The 13,790-nt window shown below is 39.2% G+C and overlaps 1 protein-coding gene across 3 annotated transcripts in view; it reads left to right on the top strand.

The window, feature by feature from the left end:
* The window catches only part of ITGB7 (integrin subunit beta 7), a 1,338,809-nt gene that overhangs the window by 629,290 nt on the left and 695,729 nt on the right, over nucleotides 1–13,790 (top strand). For all 3 annotated transcript variants that reach the window (XM_085654657.1, XM_085654656.1, XM_085654658.1), the window contains one exon: nucleotides 8,704–8,905. In XM_085654657.1, coding sequence (XP_085510783.1) covers nucleotides 8,704–8,905 — 202 coding nt within the window. The remainder of the gene's footprint in view (nucleotides 1–8,703; nucleotides 8,906–13,790) is intronic.

The following is a 13,790-nucleotide window of genomic DNA, read 5'->3' as shown; positions in this document are numbered from 1 at the left end:
GTCCATAAAAGGCTGCAGTCCTTATAAGGCGAGATATCCCTATAAGGCATTCTGTCCTTATTTGGAGTTATGTCCTTATAAGGATCGTTCATATGAAATAACGGGAGTTGATGTAGGGAAAGTGCACAATGTTCCCTGGACCTATATTAGGGTACCGATATGAAATATAACAACTGTACGTGATCAGCCAATTGCTGTGCCTCCAATGTCATAGCCACATTAGATAAATTATCTCTTGGACGGACATCATATAGCATTATATCTTGAAACCGAGCATTATAATGGCAGTTAAATGATTCCTGCATAAAAAGAGGTGGGAGAACAACTGGCACAGTGTGTTTAGAATATAAAAAGCGACAACTCTAGAAAAGGACAAACCATAAAGAATACGAATACAAATAGAACAAAAAAGAGGTATTCTTTGGAGAATTACTTATAAAGAATTTATTCTTTTGGATACACAAGATAAATTGATTTTGATATATGAAAGATATTCATGAATAAATAAAAGAAGAATAAATAACCACAATCAGTGACATACATGAAAAATAGACAAAAACATAAAATTATATTTTCTAAACATGGGAGTTGAATTTATGCACTTAAATACATTACATTTTAATCTGATACATTCTCTTGTTATGATCCACAGTATTTAGTGCTAAACAGTAAAATCTTAGCAGATTGTTTTTCACCCTGCCGCCAATAGCTTGTCATCAAACAGTAAAATCTTAGCAGATTGATGACAAGCTATTGGCGGCAGGGTGACAAACAAACAACGCGTTTCGGCAAAGCCTTCGTCAGGAATCCGCTCATTGTGGTTCACTACATGGAAAAATATATTTCAAAACATGATTACAATCTAGAGTTGTCCAATCTAAAAACAAATCTATTTACAGCTAAACACACACTAAATGCAGTCTCAGCTTTAGCTGCTGATGTCAGGCAATACATCAACAAATGAAACCATTGATGACAGACAAAAGGTTTTAAAACTAAAAAAAAAAAGTTTAACAAGTATAAAAGGAAGAAGTAAGAGATCCCAAAGATAAGGTAACTAAAGAAGATATTGCTAGAAAGACTAGCACTTTATTTGAATTTACAGAAATAACAATAATAACAGTAGTAGAATCAGATCAACCCTACACCATAGTGCATGAACTTAAAAAAAGATAAGTGAATAACATCCCATCACCAACTTGTGATCAAAAGATATGTGCAGATATAGCTCAAAAGCAAGGTCCTAAACAAATAGAGCATACCTCCCAAATATATAGATTTCACTCTCCTGAAGTGATTGTAGATATAAATAATGTAAGTATCAGTTTTAACCGCAACTGGATTCATTGACACATGAAAAAATTAAAGAGAGAAAAAGAGAACAAGAAGATCTTTAATGTCAATTGCTCCATCTGTATGTGCAGCAAAGTTAAGGCATTCTGTCTAAATTTCATCCATTAATGGTCTACCTTATTAAAAAGTATCCTGAAACTTTCTACGTGCTGTGCTTTAATAGATGAGGCTCTTGGTTAGAGATATTCAAAAAGGCCTCCGAACCTAATAAGCATAATGGGTGAAGAAGGAAATACAAAAAACGCTAAGCGTAAATATCAACAGATGGATATCTATCCTTAATATAGATCTAAGGCAAGTCTGTACACTGACTAAGATATAGACCGCAAGTATATTACCTTTAATTGGCCACAAATTCAATATTGAGTATTTTTAGTTAGTTTTCAGAAGAGATTCTAAAATCAGGATACTGTTGCCTGTAAAGAATTAGAGACAACACAAGCCGATATATAATAAGTTACGCAGGAGAGCAAAGTTAATTTAAATGAGGTGGCGTCCATGTTGACCACTGACCTTCTCATGAAGAGAGAAAAAGGGAAGAAAACCTTCAAAGTCTAATTCAATGCTGTTTGTGGCTGCTTCTTGGCTTCTCTGCATGCATCATGCTACTTAGGGAACAAGCAAGGAGTATAAACTTAAGTAATGAAAAGCTATAGGCACATATAGTGGCATAATATGCAGCGCGATGATAGCACAGATATAATTTCGCACTCGTGGAGTAGATTTAATCTATAATCTTCATAAATGCCGGTAACAGCGGGATAGAAAGCAAGACTGAGACTCGCATATGGAATCATAAAGCCTACTTTTAACAAACGCATACTCAAAAGATTACAAATATAACATGGATAGAATTTTGCTCTCGTGAAGTTAAATTATGAACTTCAGAAATGCCAATTTTGGCGGTATAGAAAGCAAACTTGAAACTCGCGTCTGAATTCATTCAGCCTACTTTTAACAAGCATATACTCTGTAAACTACAATTGTACCAATACCGGGTTGAAAGCCGAACTAGAATTCGCATGTAAACTGCTGACGCCTGCTTTTAGCTAACTAGCAGTGCGTCGACAACACGGCAGCCAAATGCCAACAGCACATCGGATAGATAAAATAAGGATTGCTTCTGAAACATTTGCTCCGTCTTACCTCCTAGTTAAGTAAACTTCCTTCGCTCTGAACTGGAGTCAACCGTCAAGGCTGAAAGAAACGCAGCCATTCCTTTTATATACACGTCGCGCTCATACCGGTTGCTAAAAGCCAGAAATGGAAATAGGACTGATGACAGGCACTGACTGTTCTATAAAACTGACGACATCTGGAAATGCCTAATTTATGGTTGTAAACAAGCTGGGTATAGACGGATTATATATCGTATACAATTACAAACAAACCCCTCAACCTCAGAAATTAATCTTAAAAGACATTTATTCTCAATAAGCCGGTAGATCTTATAAATTCTTAAAGACAGATGTATATATAGAACTATGTCAATCAAGCAAGCTGTCCTTGCGGGAGGAACACTCGTAAGCTGGTGCCAATTGTTCCAACTTTAAACTCGTACATCAGAGACACTGGCGATTTCTTAAGAATTTTAATGGAAACAGAGTGGCAACCTGATTACCTATTAGCAACAATTGATGTTGTCTCATTATATACATCCATTAATCACGATATAGGTTTGACAGCCACAGCATACTTCCTAAAACAAAGATCAATTGGGGAACTACAGCACACTAATATGCTGATGGAAATGATTCAACTTTGCCTAACGAACAATGTATTTCTATTTGATAAACAAATGTACTCTCAAAAGCGCGGAACTGCTTTGGGAGTTTCCTTTTCTCCAAGCTATGCCAATCTCACCATGGGTTGGTGGGAGAAACACATAGCTTGGAGGGAAGAAAACGACCCATATACCACAGACATAGTGTTGTGGTTACGCTTCATTGACGACCTCTTCCTCTTATGGAGGGGGACTAAGGAAAAACTGGCAGAGTACATCACAATACTGAATCTAAATGACGTAGGCCTAAAATTCACCTCCAATATACAATCTAGAGAGATTGATTTTTTGGATACAAAAATTTACATTAAATCCAATAAGATTCACTCAACAGTATTTCGCAAGAAAACGTCAACTAACAGTGTCTTGTATGGAACCAGCTTTCATCCACAATCATTGAAACAAAGTATCCCGTATGGAGAATTCCTACGGATGAAAAGGAATTGCTCTGAGCCAGAAGAGATGGAGAAAAAATTTCTTGATACTAAGGAAAGATTTACATCACCTGGATACAAACACAGTGACATTGTGCGCGGAGAGAACAAAGCTAGACAAAAAACAAGAGCGCAAACCTTGACTGTAAAAAAGAAAGACACAACGACCATTGATGAAACACCACGTCTAATTCTAACATACTCAAAGGAAAGTTTTAAAATTCGAAAAATTCTAATGAAGTATTGGAATGTCATTAAAAAAGATCCTGACATTGGACCTATGATAGGAGACCAGCCAATGATCTCATATAGAAAAGCTCCATCACTACGCGATACTTTGGTGAACAGTCATTTTGAAAACAAAAAGAATAAAACATGGCTTGAAAAAAGACAACAAGGGTTTACTAAGTGCATGACATGCAAAGCATGCAAAATAGGAAAAAATCTAAAAACTCTCAAAGATTCGCAAGGTCGAACATTTGAAATCCTGAACACAATCACCTGTGAAACGCAATTTGTAGTCTATATGATTGAATGTTTCTGCGGCAAAAGATACATAGGTTCAACCATATGCCCATTAAAAAAGCGCATTTTAGAACATATACGCGCAATTCAAAACAAAGGCGCGACATATGCAATGTCTAAACATCTACAGAATCATGTTGGAAAAACTTGGAAAAACATTAAATATTCAGGCATTGCATGTATTTTGGAACATGAAAGAGGCGGAAATAGGATTCAAAAACTCAGGCGATTAGAATCCAAACTAATAATCCGTTTTAAAACTCGGATCCCTGGAGGTTTAAACGGAGATTAAGAACTTTATGTACATTTATAAGAACGTTAAAAGTAATTGAAAATACACGCTCATTAGAAATGGCCTTATTGTTACATATTAGAATCGCTTCAGTAAATATGAATGTATAATTTGATCACTCAGATCATCAATGTTTTGAAAATGAAATAAGAGGAACAAAGAGGCTTTCTTTCGATGACCTGATCTGCTGGGTGTCACAGTGCCACAGTGTAGCATATCAAGGTATACACGGCACTTAGCCGAGAATACCAAACACCAAGTTTACTAAGTATTGGTAAATTAATATGTGAATATCTCGCCTATTTTGTAGTGCGACTAAAACGCACAGCTTATCAACATATATATTGATGATAAGCAAACACTACTCACATAGAATTTATCTAATGTAGTAACAACTTTTGACTTGTAATTATGCTTACACAGTGGCTAAAATGTTAATTCAGCGGATCAGGACTCGATTTAAACCTTGTGCAATTTTGCATTTGTAATAAAACTACCACACCCACAATGCCTCATTGATGGCTATGTGGAGTTTTGGTATAAATAATGGAAATTAAAAAGGGACTTTTGTATACTACCGTGGACAAGAACTGTTAAAGTTTGAAACGCGTAGGTGAAGAGCAAATTAAATTTCTTCAAATATCCAGGAAGAGTGCGGCGTTTGTTTTCTAAAACTTGGTTTCAGGTATATATAGAACTATAGCCATCATAGTGGAATGAACCTCTCTTCTTATGCTATATGTAAAGGTGCATAGAGCCAATTGATGCACATTATAGACTAATCTTATTGAGCAAATGAAGCCTGCAAAGGAACCTCAAGAAAGTATTAAATCCTTATTTCTATGTATATATAAGGATTCCTTGAATAAAACAGGATGTTTTATAAACTCAATTAGATATTATTTCTAATCGCCTGATCCCAGGGTATTTCTTGATTGAGCCCATTTACTGATGTGCCCAAAATGAAGATCCAATAAACCTCTCTTAATTTTCTGATTTTTTCTGTGGTAGTGCCCTGTTTATGGTGAATTTTTTCCAAAATGTACCATTGCATAGCTTCAGGTGCATGGCCTTTCTCCACGAAATGTTGCACCATAGGCACTGTTAATGTCTTGGTACAGATAGCTGATCTATGTTCTATTAATCGTGTGTTGAGACTTCTACCCGTCTCACCCACATATCCCAGTTGGCATGGGCATATGATTAAATAAATAACATCAGCCGATTTACAATTGTTAAGATTCTTAGGAGATACAAGTTGACCATTGAAAGTGAGAGTGGAAGCTTCTATGGCAGTATCACAGGATTTACAGGTGATGCATTTAAAATTTCCTACCACTGCTCTGTTGTTCTCAATACTTGTCTGCAGAAAGGTTTTGGTAGTTTTAATCCGAGAGTTAACAACATGATCCTTTAGGCTTTTATTGCGTCTATATGCAAAAAGAGGTTTAGGAATGACATTACCATCTATGGATATGTCTATGTTAAGAATCTGCCAACTTTGGTTGACTGCCTGTCGGATTCGATCATTAAGCATGCTGTGCCGTGTAACAAAAACCAGGGACGGAGCTACTTTATCTTTAATGTTGGTTAACAAATGTTGCCTGTCAAAGAAACGGGCTCGTTTGTATGAATCCCGTATAACCTTTTTAGCGTAGCCTCTATCCTGAAATTTTTTCTTCATAGCATCTGCTTTCACATCAAAGTCTTTAATGTTCGTGCAGTTACGCCTAAGGTGCAAAAATTCACCAAAGGGGATGTTATTTTTTTTAATCTTTGGGTGGAAACTATCATAGTGCAGCAAGGTATTCCTGGCAGTGGGTTTAACATATAAATCCACCGCTAGGGTACCCTCTACATGTTTGATGGGAATATCAAGATACTCCACTTGTTCAGTACTCTCTTTGTGCGTGAAGCGAATGTTGTCATCACATAAATTTATCCATTCGATATATTCAAGAAGCTTTTCATGTGAGTCAGTCCAAATGAAAAATACATCATCTATGAACCGTGACCACATGGTCACGGACTCATAGAATGGTGCTATCTCATTAAATACAAATCTCTTCTCAAAATGGGACATGTATATGTTCGCTACTGTAGGAGCACAAGATGCCCCCATGCTGACACCCTGATTTTGTTTATATAGCTGTTTGTTAAATTCAAACACATTGTCCTCTAAAACTATCTTCAAGCATTCAAGAACAAAGACAGTGGGGCATTTGATATTAAACGAATTGATGAACCAATGAACAGATGATGATGCTTCATCTATAGGAATATTACTATAGAGGGCTTCTATGTCCATGGTCACCATGAATTGTGTATTGTCATTGAAGGGGACATTCTCAACTAAGTTGATAATGTGACGCGTATTCTGAACAAAGGCCGGTGTTCTTGATACATGCGTGCAGAGTATAGCATCTACATATTTGGCCAATGGTTCAGTTGCAGATCCAATTGTAGTCACTATTGGTCTCAGAGGTGGATCCATGGCATTTTTATGTACTTTAGGTAAGCCATAGATACTAGCCATTCTCGGTTTTTCATTATTCAGGAATGCCCATTCCTTCTCACAAATGTCACCGTCCTTTAGGGCTTTATTAGTCAGTCTACCTATCTTGTTTGTTATACTAGATGTAGGATCCCTAGTAATGGGACAGTAGAAGTGCATGTCTCCTAACATAATATCCATTTTGGAGATATAAGCTGGTGTGTCAAAAACAACAATACCCCCTCCTTTGTTGCATGCCTTGATAGTTTTGTGCTCAGTTGTTTTCAATTCTTGTAGAGCATTGTATTCATCTAAGTTGAGGTTGAAAGGAGTGCGTTGCACATGTTTAGTAATATTCATTATCTTATTGTATACCACTTGTTCAAACACTGCCACTTCCGGTGGAAGTTGGTCTACCGTGGGACTGAACAAGGATAAAGGTGCAAGACCAGACAAGTTGACGCTTTCTGGTTGTTTATCTTTAGTCGCAAAAAATATCTTTAACCTGATCCTTCTGAAGAAGGACATAATATCTCTAAATAACTGAAATTTATTAAGACCCGAATGTGGAGCAAAAGAGAGACCTTTAGATAGCAATGAGATAGTAGCGTCAGTTAAAGGGGAGCTACTGAGATTAAAGATCGGAATCATTTCTACTCCCTCCAATACTGTGCATTGCGGGTAACTAGATATTGATTGTAGTCCATCACTGGATTGCCCTGAAAACGTGGTTGGTATTGAGGATTGGTCTGAGGACGTGGTTGGTATTGGGGTCTCCTGTCCTTATTTGGAGTTATGTCCTTATAAGGATCGTTCATATGAAATAACAGGAGCTGATGTAGGGAAAGTGCACAATGTTCCCTGGACCTATATTAGGGTACCGATATGAAATATAACAACTGTACGTGATCAGCCAATTGCTGTGCCTCCAATGTCATTGCCACATTAGATAAAATAGCTCTTGGACGGACATCATATAGCATTATATCTTGAAACTGAGCATTATAATGACAGTTAAATGATTCCTCCCAGGTTACTAATAGGGGTGGGGGAAAATATAATTATTGATACAGTCTATGGTAAAGTTATAATGCTTTCTTAATGTTGGACCCATGAATAGTAGAATATTATCAAAGTAGAGAGTGACATTTACAATGTGAGCAAAAGCCTGCTTCTAAGATCTCCCTGCACCACGGTAGTAGAGCAATTACTAAAAGGCAAGAAGTGTTAGGCTATGTAATGGTTGCTATGTAGTCATAGTCGGACTTATCATTTCCATTACTTCTTCCACCCTACTTCATTGTATGGGGTTATTTTTTTCATCAGTTCACCAATATCCTTCTAATTCCTGATCTCCTTTCCTTCCATTCACACTATTTTTTTTACTCACCATTGCCTAGTCTCCTCCATTTCAGTAATAACAAGTCTTGCCTCAAACGTAAGGTCCACTGTCTCTCTGTCCTCACAACTTCCACTGTCCTCATGTCTTATCTCATATCTGCCTTTTCCTTGCTCAGAATGTGACTAGTTACTCTCTCCTCTGTCCCTAAGCCTTATAAATGCACCTATTAAGTCATAAGCCTGCACAAATTAAACATATATTTTGGGTCTGGACCTTCTGCATATGGTCAGACTGATATGGAGAGTGCACTGTTTGTGTTTGCAAAATACAGGTGTTCAACATCACAAATCTTTGAATGGTCAACATTAGTACACTATGATTGAATGACCAGTAATCTGACTAGGTGCATATACACTGTGTCATGACTACATGAGAGCATTCCCCACTTACAGTATCCCTTTCTTCTTTCTGTCATGTCAGAACTTCACTAAAGTTGGCGAGGCAGATTCCTCCCGCTGTGGAACACAGGAGCAGTTAATGAAACGGGGATGTGACCAGGACCAGATAATGGACCCGCGTGCCTCATATAAGATCCTGGAGGACACTCCACTCAGCGACAACTCGGATAGAAAGACGGTGACTCAACTGGCCCCTCAAAAAATCCAGCTGACACTGCGGCCAGGTGAGTAACATCACAATATCAGATAAACTACATGCATAGTCCAATATTTCCACACTTTTGATCTGCAATATATTCTTGATTCTTTTTTAGATACTAGATTATTATCATATTTCAATCTCAGTGCTCTTGCGATACTGTTTAACCAGTCCGCTTAATGGAATCCTCTGATCAGCTGACGTATATGAATGCTTATAATCCTCCGTCTTAAATAATTGACTTCCAGGATTTCTTTTCTCTCAATGAATATGAAGGGGAAACTTTCTCCAAATGTACTTCACTTTTATTCAATGTATCTGATGAAGATTGTTTGATTACCTTCCAAGACTGTCCTCTTCAATTGTTTGCTACTCTTGTTAGATTAGAGAAGCCTGTGATCTAGATCTGTGTAACAGTACAGCAAGTTTCCTACCATACGAAAAAGTGAGGTTAGCAGCATTGACGACTTTGGTGACCATAGTAGGAAAAGAATCAATAAGATCTCACAACAACTACATCAAACAGAAAAGCAATACAAATCAAAACTAATAAGACTATACTATACCAGTTACTGAACTAGATCAGCAAATCCCCTCTCACTATCCAAACCCATGGCACCTAACAAATATGATTTTTAGGCATATTACATAAACAAAACTAAATTGACAGAGGAATAGAAATCCAAATCAAAACAAAAGATGCGAAATAAGTACAACCAAAATAAAATGTGAAGAAATGGAGAAGACATTGAAAGGTGACCTCAATGAAAGTAAAAAGGAAATGGGAGGAAAGTCATAGACAAGGAGGAAAGTAAAAACAGAACAAATAGGAAATTGTTAGAATGCTGAAGAAATTTAAAAATGATATCCAAAATGTTTATAGATGTGTAAGGAAATGGCTCTCTTTGCATGATCACCCCTCCTCCAAATTGTTGGACTGAAGCTGCTGGTTTTTCGACTCTAAAATGCACTGGGCCTTGCTGACCAGGCCCCAGTGCACGTGTTTTGATCCTTAAAATGTTTGTGCAATTGGAGAATACCTGATTGTCATATTTTACTTACCTTTAAGTCGCTTGTATATGGTACAAAGTGTACCCAAGGCTAGTAAGTTAAATGTCACTAATGAGCTGCAACACTTAATTGTGTCATCACTGCAGTGACAAAGTGAAAACATGGCTCTAGGTCTGCCGTTGCAGCCTGGTATGGCAGCTTTTAAACTGCCAGCTTGACATGGCAAAATAAACTCTACCGCCAAGTCCAAACCTCCCTTTTTAACATTTAGAAGTCACCCCTTTAGTCAGGCCTTAAAAGTCCATAAGGCAGTGGGCAGGATATTAAAAAGGACATGTTTCTTTTGTGTTTTACGTGTCCTGACAGAAAAAAATCCCTATTGTCTTTTTTTACTGTAGCAGGGCGGTTAGTGCCTTTGGCTAACAAGGGGTTACACTAGCCCAACCACTAAGTGCTAACTTCCATTGAGGGCCTACAAATATAGTACTTCAAGGTATCAAATTAATTGTTACAATAAATTACACTAATTAATTGTTACAAACCCAACTCTTTTCTGAAGCTGATTTAAAGTAGCTTTTAAGATTTAGATGACTTTACAAATTCACCACATTCTTGCCCCAAAGTTCTACGCTCTATTTCTGATTAACTACAGTAGTTGTTAGATGACAGCCTGCTGCCCTCCTGCCAGGAGGAATGAATGGCTCACCGGGCAAAGAAACAAAAGGCCTGTTGGTCGGAAGAGATGTAACGTCCTCCTGACAGGTTTGCCTGTGTATGTGACCACTGATGACCCAAACTCAAAGGGGCAGCCGCATCTGATAGGCAAATGCGAGTCACACTGTAGCCTGCCCTGCCCTTTGTTGAGGTAGGCTGGATTCTCCCCCAAACAGGGAAACCTGTCGCAGAACTGGTTTCCAGGGGAAGTTGCTCAACACCTTCGGGGTGTAGCTATAGCTCTGACCCAGGGAATAGGAATTCTGACATCTTGGACAGAGAGATGAACTATGGGATTGTTTATTGCCAACCCCACTGGAAGTGATAAAAGAGTGAGCACGGTTGCATTGTGGGAATTTTTTCCCCCTTGGTTATGGTGTCTAACCCTCCCGCAAACTCCAAACAGACATAAAAGTGTATTGGAGTACGCAAAAATATCAACTTTGGCCTCAAAATACAGGATTTTCGATGCCGGTGATAAGGCTGATAAATTGATATACAGGCTCGCCATAGAGATGCCGAAGCTCAATTTGTCTCAAGCATCTGTCATCCAGATCAAGGCATGGTGACTCACCCCCAGGAGGTAGCGACTGCCTTTGCGGATTACTATGTAAAATGTATGCAAAGCGTGCGCCGGTAGTCCAAGCTTTGGATATACCTATTATCAAAGGCCTACCCCTCCTTAGTTTGCTACCCGAAGACAGAGACGCATTAGATCTTCCGATATTGGAGAGGGAAATTATTGCTACCATTACTGGCATGCCCACTGGTGGGCTTTCATGTTTTCAGTGTTCGTTTTTGTGGGTATTTTTGAGGGTTTTTCAAACTTCTCAAAATCAGGGGTTATCAATGTTATCAGCAGGACGCAGCCCTGTAGCAGAGAGAATTTTCTTTTTCCTTACAAAAAGAAAATCCTGAAATGGGATTTTCTTTTTGTAAAGAAAAAGAAAATGCTCCCCTCGCCATGGGAATCTTCTCCCAAGGTGGTGGGAATATTATTAAAATTTTACTATCCCCTACTACCAGGTTGTGCCTGGCAGTAAGGAACAGTAAAACAATGGCTACTTGTCTACCCATCTAAATTGGGTGTGTGGACATTAGCCATTTCTCCAACAGCCTTTACTCTCCAGGGCCGGCGGAGACGTTTGGCCACGGCAGAGACAGAGTAGTACTTAAGGGCCGCCCAAAATTAAATTAGACGGGCGGACCTCTGTGTTGGAGGGGAGGGTACTCTGTTGCCACCGCGATGAAGTTCCCCTGCCGCCAACATATAAATCGGGCCCTTAGTCTAATAGTCTGCTGGTAGAGAACTGCTACACCGCAGGTATGTACAATTCATCTTTTAAAATTTCTTTAAGCAGACATTTTTGTAGAAGTGTGTTTAGTGGAACACCATCAGTCTGGCAGTTCCTTTTTCCCAATGACGGTGTGAGGAAAGGTAGAGATCAATGAATTGAACTAAAAGAAATGTCCTTATAAAAATGGTGAGCAAAAGAATAGAAGGAAAAATGCCTTATGGAGTGTATGGGCCCAATTACGAGTTTGGAGGTGCGGCGGCCCACTGCCAAACCCACTTGAGAACCGCCTGCTGTATTATGACTGTTTTAGACACTGGCGGGCAGTTCCTTTGGCGTTCTAATGGAAATATAAATTAAAATAAAATAGGCACCTCAATGGGAATTTCTAAGGAAGTTCCAGCATGGTATGGACTGTGAAGTCCATGCCTTGCTTAAAATCTGAGGGTGCATGTATACAGGGGGGCATATGTTGTACCCCCTGTGTGCATCCACATGGAATGAGGTACAAGAGGTTCTTTCCTCACCACCACTGTTTTCATGATGGAAAGACCTCCATGAAATCAGTGGCAGTGAGAAAAGTCGTAATATGCTTGGCTGGGCCGTGGCTTTTCCGGTCCAGGGAAGACATTGCTTGGCAGTTCGGGCTGGACTGCTCCCATGAGGCACAGGGTCAAGACTGATTTGCATATAGCTGGGTCTGAACTGGGGTGGCGAAGTGAGCTAAAGACTGATTATTGATTCAACCCAGATCTGTGACTGAGGGTGAGTGTTTGAAAAGTTTCAGCGCCTAGTTAATTATCTCCTTGTGTTTGCTTTGTTCGCTTTAAGTTGGCAGGGTATGCCCAGACATGGGTCCCTTGCTCACTTTGCCACTAGATTCAAGCTAGCCTGGCTGATGACGGGTGTTACCCAGAAACCAGTCCCAGGATGCTTGTTTCCGGTTCAGGGAAGACCTCGCTTGGCAGACTGTTCCCATGAGACACAGGGTCAAGACTGATTTGCATATAGCTGGGTCTGAACTGAGGTGGCGAAGTGAGCTAAAGAATGATGATGGATTCAGCCCAGATCTGTAACTGGGGGAGGAGTATCTGAAAAGTTTCAGCGCTTCATCCATCATCTCCTTGTGTTTGCTTTATAAACTCCTGAGCCTGGTTAACCAGCATATTTCTCAAGAGTGTGGAGAGTGTTATGTTGTAGCTGTGCCAAGTTCCCTTAAACTGAGTGAGAGCTCTGTGTATAGACCATGGCAGCATGGTAGTGTGAAGATTTCACTGTTCCCCTACACTGTTACACCGGGAAGTGTTGTTCTTAGTACAGTAGCACAATCTATAAACCCCTACTAAATGTATTCAATACAAAAGGCCAGTGCTGCAGTGTACCAGGACAAGTTACAGAATAAAATGGAAGCATTTCAAATGCTGGGAACTCAATATGGCCCCTATGCTGAACAACTGAATGAATGTCTTAAGACTTGGGGTTAACTGCCACTCTTGATGATGGCCCATGATGGCCCTATTCAAGTCACTGATTGGCTGTATGCAGATCGGGCAGATTCCACAGTGTGGCTGAAGGTCGTGACAACAAGAATACTGTTGCTCCTGTCACAGTTGTATAGTTATGGGTTGACTGGGAGCTTCCCTGAGGTTACTAGAATTACGCTTGAATGCTGGCACTGGGCGCTTATAGACATTAAATGGCACAGGAGGCTCAAAAAAGAAACACTGATGTGGTATGGGAAATGACTTACAGAGGTCTTTCAGTTGAGTGGATTCTCTGGATGAGACATGATAGGGATATCCAATTTTGGTGATGTCTGGAAGACCTAAGGGGCATATTGTCAAGAAACGGCGTTAAAATTATTGCCGCTGTAGCGGCAGAAAACTGCCG

The sequence above is a fragment of the Triturus cristatus genome, chromosome 4_1 (genome assembly GCF_964204655.1).
Source record: "Triturus cristatus chromosome 4_1, aTriCri1.1, whole genome shotgun sequence".
NCBI classification, from domain to species: domain Eukaryota; kingdom Metazoa; phylum Chordata; class Amphibia; order Caudata; family Salamandridae; genus Triturus; species Triturus cristatus.
The sequence above is the reverse complement of the archived record's forward strand: the minus strand, read 5'-3'. Positions and strand labels throughout refer to the sequence as shown.